The following is a 15,591-nucleotide window of genomic DNA, read 5'->3' as shown; positions in this document are numbered from 1 at the left end:
GAGTCACTAGTTTTGTGATGCAACAGCGACCTCCGTAGCGATCTCGCTACATTTGACACTTAGCAGCGACCAGGCCCCTGCTGTGAGATCGCTGGTCGTGTCGGAATGGTCTGGACATTTCTTTGATCGTTGAAGCCCCGCTGGGTAGCATGCATCGGTGTGTTTGACACCTTACCAACGACCTTGTTGACGACTCAAGACACAGAAACACATAGGCGTGCATCGTTATACAGATCGTTACGGGTCACCGCATCGTTGCTGCGTCGTTGGGAAGATCTGCCTGTTTGACAGCTCACCAGCGACCACATAGCGACGCAGCAACGATCCCTGACAGGTCGTATCGTTGTCGGGATCGCTGCAGCGTCGCTAAGTGTGACGGGGCCTTAAGCAGTAAACATCTGTAAGCAAATCCCCCATTAGCAGCAATGCTCATGGTGAGGAGGGGGCACAGCAGGTGTCTGAGGCTTGGTCACTAGTTTTCTGGCTTTTCTTGGGGAAACCTGGAGCTTGTAGTCTTGTACCACATGAGAATTAGTATTCTTTTTTTTGCTGGGGATTGTTGTTTACTCAAGCCGCAAACTAAACTAGGGGCAGCATGGGCCCTTGTGATCAGATCTATGGGAGATGGAAGTTTAAGAAAAGTTTAATTTTGGAACCGAGAAGTCTCATGTGGATGCTGTAGTGACGTGTGGCCACTAGAGGGCAGCAGGGGTGCTGAGCGCGGGGTCTCCGGCTGTATTAGATCCTGTGCATTTCTCTGAACCTTCCTTTCCCTGAGCCTCGGGTCCAGCCGGGAGGAATCTCCGTGTGCAGGCAGGGCAGCGACCCCCCTAAAGTAAGAAGAGGGGGTGCACAGAGATCTGCCAGGGGTCAGCCTGCCATGGCTCCCAGCTCACCCCAGGCCTGCCCACTGGCCCCCTCCCAAGGTACATGCAGAGTCCCAGGGGGGTGAGTGCCACTTGCACCAGTCTTATGTGGGATTGCAGGGTGCCCACTGCGGGACATGATGCTCTCACTCCGATGGACGTAAAGCCCCCGACCGAAAGAATGAAGTAACCGTGATGGAGCCGGTATCTGACCCGGGCTCCAGAATCCGAGCAGCCGCGTCCAGGGGGTGAGTACCGGCAGCTGGAGGCAGGGGGCGCATGGGGGGCTGCGGTGTGGGATCCGCACTATGTGGGAAGGCTGGGACCTGTGGTGGAGGGCTTGTGCCTAAGAGCCATAGGGATGGCATCTGTATAGGATCCCTACTGATGCCCCTTGTATAGGGATGTCATGTGTATAGGATCCCTACTAATGCCCCTTGTATAGGGATGTCGTGTGTGTATAGGATCCCTACTGATGTCCGTTGTATAGGGATGCCCCTTGTATAGGATCCCTACCGATGCCCCTTGTATAGGGATGTCCTGTGTATAGGATCCCTACTGATGTCCCTTGTATAGGGATGCCCCTTGTATAGGATCCCTACTGATGCCCCTTGTATAGGGATGTCCTGTGTATAGGATCCCTACTGATGTCCCTTGTATACGGATGCCCCTTGTATAGGATCCCTACTGATGTCCCTTGTATAGGGATGCCCCTTGTATAGGGATGCCCTGTGTATAAGATCCCTACTGATGTCCCTTGTATAGGGATGCCCCTTGTATAGGATCCCTACTGATGCCCCTTGTATGGGATCCCTACTGATGCCCCTTGTATAGGGATGTCCTGTGTATAGGATCCCTAATGATGCCCCTTGTATGGGATCCCTACTGATGCCCCTTGTATAGGGATGTTCTGTGTATAGGATCCCTACTGATGCCCCTTGTATAGGATCCCTACTGATGTCCCTTGTATAGGGATGCTCCTTGTATAGGATCCCCACTGATGCCCCTTGTATAGGATCCCTACTGATGCCCCTTGTATAGGGATGTCATGTGTATAGGATCCCTAGTAATGCCCCTTGTATAGGATCCCTACTGATGCCCCTTGTATAGGGATGTCATGTGTATAGGATCCCTACTGATGCCCCTTATATAGGATCCCTACTAATGCCCCTTGTATAGGGATGTCATGTGTATAGGATCCCTACTAATGCCCCTTGTATAGGGATGTAGTGTGTATAGGATCCCTACTAGTGCCCCTTGTATAGGAATGTAGTGTGTATAGGATCCCTACTAATGTCCCTTGTATAGGGATGTCATGTGTATAGGATCCCTACTAATGCCCCTTGTATAGAGATGTAGTGTGTATAGGATTCCTACGGATGTCATGTGTATAGGATCCCTACTAGTGCCTCTTGTATAGGGATGTAGTGTGTATAGGATCCCTACTGATGCCCGTTTGTATAGGATCCCTACTAATGTCCCTTGTATAGGGATGCCATGTGTATAGGATTCCTACTGATGCCCCCTGTATAGGGATGTCATGTGTATAGGATCCCTACTAATGCCTCTTGTATAGAGATGTAGTGTGTATAAGATCCTTACTGATGTCCTGTGTATTGGATGCCCATCGTATAGTAATGTCCTATAAATATATATGTGATCTCTACTGCATGCCCCTTGCTCTCTGTGTATGTCTTCTGTGTAGGATTACTTCTCCTGCCCCTTATACTCTGTGTAGGATTACTTCTCCTGCCCCTTGCTCTCTGTGTATGTCTTCTGTGTAGGATTCCTTCTCCTGCCCCTTATACTCTGTGTATGTCTTCTGTGTAGGATTCCTTCTCCTGCCCCTTGCATCCTGTCTTGTATGAACTGAATGAGTGTAGTGTAGGTGAGCGCATAGGACTCACTACTAGATGTGCAGAGGGTCCCTTGTGAATGCAGTGTATTAGTGTATTCCCCATGCATAGAATCCCTACTGCAGATTTCTTGCACTAATAAGGTCCCTATAAGGTGTGTGCATTATTCCATTTATGTGCTATGTGCAATATGTATAGGAATCGGTTTGTGTGCACTGATTAAGACCCCTGTATAATGTGGGTGTATGGAAAGGACCACCAACTATGTAGTGCTCCTAACAGCACCCTAGTATAGTGCAGGAGTGAGCACAGGACGCCTTACTGTGTAGTAGATGGCACCCAGAGGACCACATATAGGACCCTAACTTGTAGTGTTCCTCACGGGAACATGTAGAACTTTAACTTGTGTACGTGAGTGCGCTCTTAGGACCATGTGTGTAGTATACGTGTAGGTGAGTGGGCTCGCAGGACCTCGTGTGTAGCATATGTGTAGGTGAGTGCGCTCGCAGGACCACGTGTGTAGCATATGTGTAGGTGAGTGCGCTCGCAGGACCACGTGTGTAGCATATGTGTAGGTGAGTGCGCTCGCAGGACCACGTGTGTAGCATACGTGTAGGTGAGTGCGCTCGCAGGACCACGTGTGTAGCATACGTGTAGGTGAGTGGGCTCGCAGGACCTCGTGTGTAGCATACGTGTAGGTGAGTGCGCTCGCAGGACCACGTGTGTAGGTGAGTGCGCTCGCAGGACCACGTGTGTAGCATACGTGTAGGTGAGTGCGCTCGCAGGACCACGTGTGTAGCATACGTGTAGGTGAGTGCGCTCGCAGGACCACGTGTGTAGCATACGTGTAGGTGAGTGCGCTCGCAGGACCACGTGTGTAGCATACGTGTAGGTGAGTGCGCTCGCAGGACGACGTGTGTCGCATACGTGTAGGTGAGTGCGCGTGTAGGTGAGTGCGCTCGCAGGACCACGTGTGTCGCATACGTGTAGGGGAGTGCGCTCGCAGGACCACGTGTGTCGCATACGTGTAGGTGAGTGCGCTCGCAGGACCACGTGTGTAGCATACGTGTAGGTGAGTGCGCTCGCAGGACCACGTGTGTCGCATACGTGTAGGTGAGTGCGCTCGCAGGACCACGTGTGTCGCATACGTGTAGGTGAGTGCGCTCGCAGGACCTCGTGTGTCGCATACGTGTAGGTGAGTGCGCTCGCAGGACCACGTGTGTCGCATACGTGTAGGTGAGTGCGCTCGCAGGACCACGTGTGTCGCATACGTGTAGGTGAGTGCGCTCGCAGGACCACGTGTGTCGCATACGTGTAGGTGAGTGCGCTCGCAGGACCACGTGTGTCGCATACGTGTAGGTGAGTGCGCTCGCAGGACCACGTGTGTAGGTGAGTGCTCTCCTAGCAGCCTCTGTACAGTATTCTTCTTCAAAGCGACCGAATTGTTGTGCTATGACTTTGCTATTTAATTAATTGATAAAATCCCAAGTATTGTGTTTCTGCCAAAAAATCCTGAATATTGTGATCCCCCGCTGTAATAGGGACAGGGTTTCTTCCTATATACCAGTTTAATGTGTGTATGAACGGCCTCAGGATGGCGCCCTAGACAGACAGGGTATGTGCTCAGTGATACAAGGGATGTCCTGGGCACAGGACCACCCTGTATACTCAGCACTATGGGGGGATATTGTGTACGTGCAGGGTTATACAGTCAATTCAAACCCAATCTCTGCTAGAAATCGGCGACACCGCTGGCGAAAGAAAAAAACCGCCTCCAACGTAAACATTTCTGTTCTCCGTCCCAAGAAGCTTTGAACTCCGTAATCACTTCTGTGGGGAGAGGGATTAACTTTTATACCCAACCAAGCACAAGTTAAAGTGATCCTCACGGCTGGCTTTCCCAGGGGATATCATGGATATCGCGGAGTTTAGTCATTTACTTTCGGGTTCTTATAATTACCCAACAATTAGTTCCCTGTGGATGAGATTAGCATTGCGGATGGAGGCTGTGTGAACAATGCACCGTCCCAGACGAGACATCGGGTCCAATATCCTCTTAGTCCTCTAATCCTGTGAATATTACCCCATGTGAAAAACTCTTGATCCTTATTACAGTACATTAAGGGGACAGGGATGAACTCTCTCTCGCGCCCCACGTAGCGGTTTCCTGCCGCCTCATAGAGGAGCATTGTGTATATCTTAGGGACAGCTGCTCCATTAGCATTTCGGCCAGCTCGGCAGAATTTGGGGATGGTGCTAATCCCATATATGTAGGATGCGTATATATTTGTATAGAGTCGCTCCGGATAAACACAAAAAGGAGACCTAGTAATAGGATGCGTATAGATTTGTGACAGGGTTGTGGAAGAGGTGGACTCCTGCTCCGTCTGCCCCTTGCTGCCGGATTTATTCTATAAATTTGGCAACATCGGGTATAAAAAGAAGCAATAGCTTTCAGCATGGGATGAAGTCTCCCATAAATTCATGCAGGATATTCAGAAGTGAAGCCAGAGTAAATGACATTGGTTTCACCGACAGGAGGAACACTTAAACCTTAAATTGCTCTGCAGGCTGTGCTCCAGGGGTCTCTGGGCTTAGCCCGACAGACGTTACTACAGCAAGTAAGGATCAGTCATTCAACACTTTCCCCGGATGACACTTTAATCCCTACTGTATATGTCAGTGGTAGGATCTGAAAGTGACAGGAATAAGACGTCTGGGATGAGCGCTGTCTGGGGGAGGGCATCCGACGAGGCAAGTACTCTGCAGATCATCCACTTTCCCCATAGCATATAAATGCAATAATTGTTGCACGTGGGGGGTGGCTACATGGTAATTTCGGGGCATAGATGCAGCAGAGCTCAGTATGTCATTTGGCTTCGTCATCTTGTTCTAATGAGGTAGGTTTATATGTAGTTGATGGTGCGGCCTCTAATGTAGTGTGAGAGTCCCATGAAGGGTGCCGGCTACCAATGGTCTACATTGAGGTTAATGTAGTCCAGAGCCAGCCCCCCCAATCTCCTTACAGACCCTCGGAGCTGACAGAGACTTGGTGTTGAAAAAAAACAAACAAACCTGGGCCAGTCACATCCACAAAACGTAGATGTAATTGGCTCCGTGTGCTCACCCATATTTTTGTTGATGGGTGCACGAACTTCCTACCACTGCATACGGACCAGAATTAGCGCATGCCATGATTTTTTTTTTTCTACCCAGTGGGCCATGTGGAAAAACAACTCTTGCATTAGCACAATGGCTATATTTGATCCGTTTGCTGTCCGTCTCACACACTGACCAAAAACATGGGCCCTATAAGGTTAAGGTTTCGGCTGCACACGCCCCCGAAGCATAAAATCGGCAGTGACAAAAGGCACTGTGAATTTGGTTGCAGATATATGACAGCATTTCCGCATATTTCACCGGAGCAATGCTTGGTGATTCGCCACCGCATAAATTTCCTATCTGCAGCTCCAGTAAATTTACGCTGCGGATTTTATTTTAGGAAAGCTCACCCACAATGGCGCTTCTGTAATAATGCGCAGCAGATTTTCTGCTCGCAATTGCATATACGTCCCGAGGGGAACATACACTGGGGTAGACCGCACACTACAGTGTTCATGGGGTAGTTGTCTGGGCGCTATAATAGTTCCCACATTCAGATATCACAGGTGACAGACTAAGCTCTGCTACATCTAGATAGGAAGTAAATGCCGACAGCTCAAACCTTTGCCTCCTAATAGTTACCTGCCAGGTAGATAAAATATGGAAGCCGGTGAACAGTAGCTGACACTCGCTGGGTAATTAGCAGACGCCCCGCAGTGATGCAGAAGCCCTGGATCGCACACCTAGACCGGAGGGGATCCCACTTTGTGAAGTGTGCCAGACACACCCTTGCCCCTGCCTGCCCTAATCCCTATGCACCCACAGGGCAAGGATTAACCCTTCCTTATGGTATGTCGCCAGCCCAGCTGAGGGATTCCTGCATGTCAGTCATTCCCATCGTCGGGGGATGAGCGGTGTATCCTTTTAGTTCTTACCAGAGTTTTCATTCTTTTCTTTATCTCTGTCTCCTTGTTCTTCAGTCCCTGGTGGCATGCTGGAACTTGTAGTTCAGTATTCTCACCAGATGCAAAGCATGTGAAGATGAGGTCTTTATTTTTCCATCGGTTGGGTGATGGACAGATTGACGCTCTATGTAAATTCTCATAGGTTCTGAGATACATGACATGGCACTTTTATATCTATAGGGCCCTATCTCAGTGAATTTTTTTTTGCCTATCTGATCCGTATTTTCCTGGAGATAAGCGGCGGACGATGTGTCTAGTCATATAATTAAGCCTCCACTAGTGGGCACTAATGAATATGAGGCTAGTATATATTTATATATACAGGAGTTTTCCAGGACAGTGATATTAGGGCTTTGAATAAGCCATCAATATCAGATTAGTGAGGGGATCTGATTTCCGCCAGAAAGAGGCCCCAGTGCTCCAATGAGCCCAGCATTCCCATTATTGTATACCTGGAATACATTTTGTAGTGGCTGCGCCTGGTATTGCAGTGCAATCCTATACACTACAATAGGACTGAGCTGCAGAGAGGTGTAATACCAGGCGCAGCCACTACTAATTGTATGGCGCTGTTCCTGGTAAACAATAAAGGGGATGCAGCACCCTTCAGTCAGCTGTTTGGGGAGGTTGCCAGAAGTTGGACCTCCATTGTTCAGATTTGGTGGCCAGATTTTTTTTAGAAGGACCCTAATCACAAGGGGATCTGTCAGTAGTGATGGCAAGCAATGCTGTATGATAGAAAGTAGGGGAAGTCCTGGGCCCCTCTGGAGTTGCGTGGTCTGCCGCTACGGTGGGTACGACACTGGATAATATCAATATAAAAACAGTACAACTGTGTTCATATGTGGATGTATCTCTTAGACTACAGGCGCCTGTGTCATAGAAGGAAGATTACCCCTATCGCCAGCATAGATTCCTCTTTGATGATATGGATCTAGCTCCTGGAGCCATATTTACTGATCGTCATTTTTTATGTCACCCTATGTTTTGACATGGATCTAAGTATACTTTTGTTTTGTCATTTTACGACCTGAGGACCCCTGGAATGTGTTTTTGGCTCATGCTGTGACTTGTAGTTGTGTCACATACTCGGTGTCATCTGGACCAGTAACCTATAAGAGGGTCGTAGGCTTTCTGCCTTCCCACGTTATCGCACGGACCATCCTGAAAGGATACAATGGAGGTCATTTATGAAGGCCAGGCACGTTGCCAATCTGTATGTCGGCTTTTTTATTGTTTTGCGTGTTTATGTGCATTCCTGCTAATTGCATGTCATTAGCCCCTGCCCATCATTGGGCGCCTTTATGATTGAAAAATGCATATTACATGTCCGCATTAAAAAACCATAAGTGCATGGACGCAACATGTACTCATAAGTGCTCTGTATTTCTTAAGGTGGCCATACACCTTTATAAGCTTTTGGGCGGACCCCAATACCCAGGACTCTTCAGCGTAGAGGTTAAGCTGCTGCTGCTAGACACTTGAAGGTGACTTATCTCCTATTAAAACAATGGATTAGTCATGTTAGCATGTCTGCATTCGGGGGAAGGCTTTCCAAAGCTTTTGCCATTTCCCTCTCTAACAAAATCTGTTAAGTTATAATCACGATCATGCCTTCTAGGGTTCCAATTATGTATTGGTCATGACAGAGAAGGGGGCTGGCTTTGCTATTGAAGCAGTCAGCCAGCCCCCTACTCGCACACACAGTTCTGGTCACTTGCTGACAGTCATCATATTATGTATATTTCTATTTTAACCACATCTATTGTTTACTTTTTGAGCTGGGCTAGCCCCTTTTTAAATACTTCCGCCATCCAAGGGTGCGTGTAATGTCGGCAGAGAGATGAAAGAGTTACCAAAATTGGTAGACATCATGCCTGAGAATCATTATGACATTGCCTCACTAGGTAGGTATTGTGGACTGCTGTTTTTTTGGCTAAAGGAACAAGAAAAAAAAAAGAAACAATATTATAAAAAACAGATGTTTTTACACAATTACTTCCATGTAATCAACCTTTCAGCTGTAAAAAAAAATAGATATAAGGATATTACAAGTGGGTTACAAGCCCCCCCCCACCCCCTTCTCGCCCTAGATAAGCCATAGTAGAAAGCCCCTGGAAACGACTGGCTCCCTCTCTAGATACTTATTATAGTTGTCCAAATTGCAGAAACGAAAAGTAAGAGACAACACAGTAAATATTGAGTCTTTGCATAAACTTGTATTTGTCAATAAAAATGTAAAAACTTCTGAAACGCTTATAATTGTACTTCAGTAACTATAGAAACATCTAACTAAGGCAGGGATTGGAAACCTTTTTTTCTGCCAATGGCCATTTATGTATATACATATAACGTTATTCGCATTCCATGGGGAGCTGGAGCATATACATCACATAGGAGACACTGCTGCTGCTGAATATATATCACATAGGTTACACTGATGTGTGTATGTATATATATATATATATATATATACCACATAGGAGACACTAGAGTTGGTATATATACATCACAAAGGAGATGATGGGGATGATGTGTATATACATCACATCGGAGACACTGCAGCTGGTGCATATACAGTCATGGCCAAAAGTGTTGACACCCTTGAAATTGCTTCAGAAAATGAAGTATTTCTCCCAGAAAATTATTGCAATTAGGCATGTTTTGTTATACACATGTTTAATTCCTTTGTGCGTATTATAACAGAAAAAAAGGCCAAATGGACATAATTTCAGACAAAATCCCAAAAAGGGCCAGAAAAAAATATTGCCATGTCTCAAAATTGTGGGTAAACAACTTTGTTTCAAGCATGTGATTCTCGTTCAAGCTCACCTGTAGCAAGTAACAGGTGTGGGCAATATGAAAATCACACCTGAAACCAGATAAAAAGGGGAGAAGTTGACTCAATCTTTTCATTGTGTGTCTGTGTGTGCCACACTAAGCATGGAGAACTGAAAGAGGAAAAGAGAACTGTCTGAGGACTTGAGAACCAAAATTGTTGAACAGTATCAAAATATTTAGATTTGAGAGTCCTCAGTGGTAGATACCATCTTTTCAGTTAGCCATTAAAAGGTAACAAATTGCAAGCTTTCGAGACTACGCAGGTCTCTTCATCAGGCTAGTATACCCCAAAATCTGAAGAGTCACAGATTTATATTCAATAAGACACACAAAAAATGCAATAGGTAAGACAGGTGATGAAAAGCAGAGTTATTATGGAAGAGATAAACAGTTCTGGCTATAAATATTTTAGCAGTTAATATATAAGGAGTCTGAATGTTTTATTGTCCTGTGACTAGGTCCAGTGTTATGATGGCCTCACAAGTCTGAGGATCCAGCACAGACTGCTCAGCAATCTGCCCCTGCACCAGAAGCGATCACATCACCATTGAACCAGCCACAGGACCGCTGCAGCTTGTGATAGGCTGCAGCGGTCCTGTGCCGGGTTGAGTGCGCAGTATTGCTTTCTTCTCTGATCTGGAGCTATGGCCTCCTATTACCTGCATATAAATCTAGTCTTGTTATCAAGTAAGTGTGGTGCTCAACTCTTCTCTATGGGTGACTTCTTGAGGACCACACCCCCTTGGATAAAAAGACTAGATGTATACACAGGGAAGAAGGGGCCATATCTTAGGATTGGAGAGTCGCAGGAACAAAACAAAAACGTCAAATTCAGAAGAACAGCGACATTTACATCGGGGAAAAAAATACATATTCATGGCAAGTGACAGGTTGTTTAAAGTGTCCATGAAGCTTGGCTGTAGTGTTTCAAAGTAAGCCTGACATAAGAAGTGTGATGATATCTTGTCACCAATAGATGGCGATATGTGGAGCTGAGGCCTATAAATCAAAGCCAATGTTTGCAGATCAATAAAATCTCATAAAAGCCCAAATGAATTCTACTGAACCATTGCAGTGATTGTATTTTAAGTCAGTGCAGAGCTCTTCTTATTGCATTGGGCTATGTGTTTGCACTGAAATGAAATACCGCTTGGCTGTGTGTAGAACGCTTTGTGTGTTTGCAGCGGGGTATTTACCTTTCACCCCATCCAGCAGTGTCCTCACACACTTCTTGTCATGGCCGTGTGCTATAAATGGTGGAATTGACACACAACAGATCTCCGCTTACTACCTAATGTTTGGTAGCTGGTGCTACACAAGAGGCTGGAGTGACACAGAGATGACACCAGGGTTCAAACTGCGAGCCCCCCACTTCAAAGCCCAGCATGTTTGCCGTTCGTCCTCTCCTCCTTTCCACCATCACTGTGTAAAATGTGACACCATTCCCCAGCTACCTTTTTGTTGCAGCATATTTTCATGAATGAGCGTGTAGGCGTGTGAATCAAGTGCTACAACCTTCTTTTTTTATTTTTCTGGTTTCCAGCCTGACCCATTGATTTGCAATACATTTTTATGGCTATTTTTTGCATTTGGAGCCCTTCTGACAGTATTATTTCTTTTTGGTAATCATCTCATACAACCTGATTCCAAAGCATTGTGTGCCGCATTAAAAATTTACAAATATATGGTCCCACCATGATTAAAGGGGACCTGTCACTGGCCATTGTTTTACCCGGTGTAAATGCCACTGTTCTCCTGAATCCGGCGTTATTTTTCTTTTGTTCCTGTCTCTCTCTGTTCCTGAGATATGGCCTCCTCTTCCCTGTATGTACATCTAGTCATTTTATCCAACTGGGTGTGGTGCTTTTTAACACCACACCTAGTTGTCTAAGGAGACTAGATTTATATACAGGTAAGTATGGGCTATATCTCAGGAATGGAGAGGCGCAGGAACAAAAGGAAAACAACTCCGGATTCTGGAGAACAGCGGCATTTACACCGGATGAAAAGAAACCCAAACTTACATTTTTTTGCAAGTGAAAGGTCTTTTTTTTTTTAAGGAATGACATGGTATGTTATCACCTGTCCACAGGTGGGTGGTAATTGTACAATTAGTGGGGGTCCCAATGATCACGAGAACGGGAGACAAAGGTCCTATGTAAATGGGTTTATAGTGCGCATGGCTGACCACCACTCCAATCACTTCTGTAGGTCTGTAGGATTAGCAGAGCATCGCCACCGCAGCCATTGGCAATGAATGGAGCGATGGTCACTGCTCCATTCACACAGGGGACCCTAGTTCTTATGATCCATAGAGGATCCCAGGGGTTATAGCTCCAACCATCATACATTTATCATCTATCCTCTGCACTGGTAATATATGTTAGTGGGATAACCCTTTAATGGTATTTTGTGTTCCCTGGTCATCCTCGTCCCTACAAAGTCTGATGATGTTTAATCGCTCTTGACCGTGTGGAGGCACAAACGCTGTTTAACACCAAGTTGTAAAAAACAAAAAAAAATTAAATTCAAACATTTCCAAGAGAAAAAACAAAGGGATATCGATAGTTCTGCAAAAAGATGCCCAGGAATTATTTCAGGGGGAATACAAGGACTTACTAAAACAGACGTGAAGTCTGTGTATAAAATCCTGAACATTTCTGTCTGTTGTCTACAGATTTTAATTATGTGCGATTGACAGCTTAATTTCACCGCAGGCGGGGTTTAGAGGAATTTTTTTTTTTTTGCTATTGTCAGAAATAAAAAAAAAATGGTTTCTTACAAAGTCTGTGGACTACAGATAAGCCCTCTGGTCATAGCCTTCGGACACTTCTGTGTAAGATTGTTGCAGTAAGTGTTTCAGTCTGCTGCAGGATTTTAGTGGTTAATTCTGGTTTTGGATAAATTTTCTCAAGTCCAACTACCAGATCCTCCATGCCAGCTGTCACCCACCCCCTCGCTCCCCAGCTGTGAGGCCTTTTTTGGCTCCTATGTTGCCCTTGTCAAATTTAGGTCACGGAGATCTTAAGAAGGTCCTCGTAAAAAGACTTTTGTTTGTTCTACAAGTCTATATGGACTATATGGTGACCGTTGTACAGGGACTTGTATATGGTGACACTATGGGGACTACTATATGGTTACTGTTGTACAGGAACTTGTACAGTACAGACCATAAGTTTGGACACACCTTCTCATTTAAAGATTTTTCTGTATTTTCATGACTATGAAAATTGTACATTCACACTGAAGGCATCAAAACTATGAATTAACACATGTGGAATTATATACTTAACAAAAAAGTGTGAAACAACTGAAAATATGTCTTATATTCTAGGTTCTTCAAAGTAGCCACCTTTTGCTTTGATGACTGCTTTGCACACTCTTGGCATTCTCTTGATGAGCTTCAAGAGGTAGTCACCGGAAATGGTCTTCCAACAATCTTGAAGGAGTTCCCAGAGATGCTTAGCACTTGTTGGCCCTTTCGCCTTCACTCTGCGGTCCAGCTCACCCCAAACCATCTCGATTGGGTTCAGGTCTGGTGACTGTGGAGGCCAGGTCATCTGGCGTAGCACCCCATCACTCTCCTTCTTGGTCAAATAGCCCTTACACAGCCTGGAGGTGTGTTTGGGGTCATTGTCCTGTTGAAAAATAAATGATGGTCCAACTAAACGCAAGCTTGGAAGCAGATTCAAAAAAGCAGGTTTTGCTGCGTTTTTTGCTGCTTATTTGCTGCATTTTTATTGTCTCTTGTGCATGCTGATAAAGTTTAGTGCCCCAAAAAGAAAACGATGATGCAATTTCCTTAAGGTTTTGCCGCCAAAAACACAATAAAAAAGTTATGGCTCTGAGAAGAAGGGGAGCAAAAAATGAAAACGCAAAAACGGAAAAAGCCAAGGTGGTAATGGGGTTAAAATTTGCATTAAAGGGGTTTTCCCACGAACGAAAGTTCATTTTAAAAATGGTCTGTGTCTGACCATGTATGGAACATACCACATCTCTTTTGCTTCCTCCCCTGCCCAGGAGATGTGGTATGTTCCATACATGGTCAGACACAGACAATTTTTAAAATGAACTTTCGTTCGTGGGAAAACCCCTTTAAAAAAGCAGCAAAACGCAATATGTGAACATAGCCTAGTCTGTCAGCGGTGGTAATTATGTGTATGTAGAATTGTAAAAAATATTTTCTTCATTTTTAATGTGCCCTGAATCCACAGTTACCACGATTCATTCTCATCTTCATATCCTTCTTTTTACTTATTTTTTAAAGCAAAATATCCTTGTACCGTGTTTAAATAGTAGATAGAAAAATATTAAAATTTTAATATTTTTCTACTTTTTGAAAGGGAATCCATCACGAAGATCACCCCCCAAAATGCATATATGGGCATGGACGTCTTTGAAAGCTAAATCCATCGACACCTTTTATATCTATTGCTGCATTCTCAAGAAATTAGCATTTTTATTCATATGTAAATGAGACGTTAAGTGCTGTGGGGGTGACAGAGCTCTTCCCGAACCTCTGCCTCCCGGTATTGTTTTTCCGCCCAGCACCAAACTCTTTAGCTTGATTGATTGCTCACTATCTGATTTCTTTGCCTTGTGCCTGACATCACAGTCAGTGAGCTATCAAGCTGTGCAGGGAAACAACCTCAAAAGCAGAGACTTGTTAGGTGCTTTGTCACACTCGGAGCAACATATGATTAAAAACACTAATTACTTGGGAATGCAGCAACAGATAGAAGACATAAAGGTTTCTGAATTTACATTTTAAAGATCTGCATGCCCATAAAGGCAATTTGGGGTGTGGATCTTACTGACAGATTCCCTTTAAGGATTGATACACATTAGATGACAGGCAAACCTGTTGCTTTCGGCGAGACTGTCCTACCATCTGATGTGTATTACAACTCTTCCCAAGCACATTATGTCATAGGAGAAAAGGATCGGGCAGATGAAATTTCAGCGTCCGATTCTTTTGTTTTCTGGGGAGATATCCACTTTCTTATGTGTATGGTCATCCTTTGTCAAACCTGTTGGCCTGTAGATAGCCTGCGGCATGGTCAGATTTGGAAGAAGCGTTTATGTATGGACTACATAAAACTGACACCAAAATACACTGCTCAAAAAAATTAAATAAAGGTAACACTAAAACAACATAATGTAATGCGAAGTCAATCAGACTTCTGTGAAATCTACCTGTCCAGTTATTAGGCAACACTGATTGTGAATTAATGTCTCCTGCTGTTGTCCAAATACAACAGACCACAGGTAGAAATGATAGGCAATTAGCAAGACACCCCCTATAAAAGAGTGGTTCTGCAGGTGGTGACCACAGACCATTTCTCTGTTCTCATACGTTTTGGCTCCTGTTTTGGTCACTTTTGCATTTTGTCATTGCTCTCACCCCTAGAGGTACAGTACAGTAGCATGAGGCACTGTCTAGAACCCACAGAAGTTGCTCAGGTAATGCAGCTCATCCAGGATGGCACATCAATGGGAGCTGTGGCAAGAAGGGTAGCTGTGCCTGTCAGCATAGTGTCCAGAGCATGGAGCAGATACCAGGAGACAGGCCAGTACACCAGGAGACTGACCGGGAGATGTGGAGGGGGCTGTAAGAGGCAACAACCCAGCATCAGGACCAGAGGAACAGGAGGAGCAGTGCCAGAGCCCTGCAAAATGACCTCCAGCAGAGCACTAACATCCATGTGTCTGCTCAAACTGTCAGAAACTGACTCCATGAGGACCCGACATCCACAAGTGGGTGCTGTGCTTACAGCCCAATACCGTGCAGGGTGATTGTCATTTGCCAGAGAACACCAAGATTGGCAGATTCGACATTCACACACCACTGAGCATCATTTCTTTGTCTTGAGGCATTTCCACTGAAGTTGGATCAACCTGTAATTTGATTTTTCACTTTGATTTTGAGTATCATTCCAAATCCAGAACTCCATGGGATAT

The 15,591-nt window shown here is 45.3% G+C and overlaps 1 protein-coding gene across 1 annotated transcript in view; it reads left to right on the top strand.

The window, feature by feature from the left end:
• The first annotated feature begins 743 nt into the window (after nt 1-743).
• The window catches only part of COL27A1 (collagen type XXVII alpha 1 chain), a 285,000-nt gene continuing 270,152 nt past the window's right edge, over nt 744-15,591 (top strand). The window contains exon 1 of the mRNA XM_073639999.1: nt 744-1,114. Within this exon, the coding sequence (XP_073496100.1) occupies nt 1,062-1,114 (53 nt within the window). The 5' untranslated portion in view covers nt 744-1,061. The remainder of the gene's footprint in view (nt 1,115-15,591) is intronic.

This window comes from Phyllobates terribilis, unplaced genomic scaffold (assembly GCF_046119375.1).
Source record: "Phyllobates terribilis strain yellow unplaced genomic scaffold, ASM4611937v1 Scaffold_7__3_contigs__length_470593459, whole genome shotgun sequence".
Taxonomy (NCBI): Eukaryota; Metazoa; Chordata; class Amphibia; order Anura; family Dendrobatidae; genus Phyllobates; species Phyllobates terribilis.
Note: the sequence above shows the minus strand (reverse complement) of the source record. Positions and strands in the feature narration are given on the sequence as shown.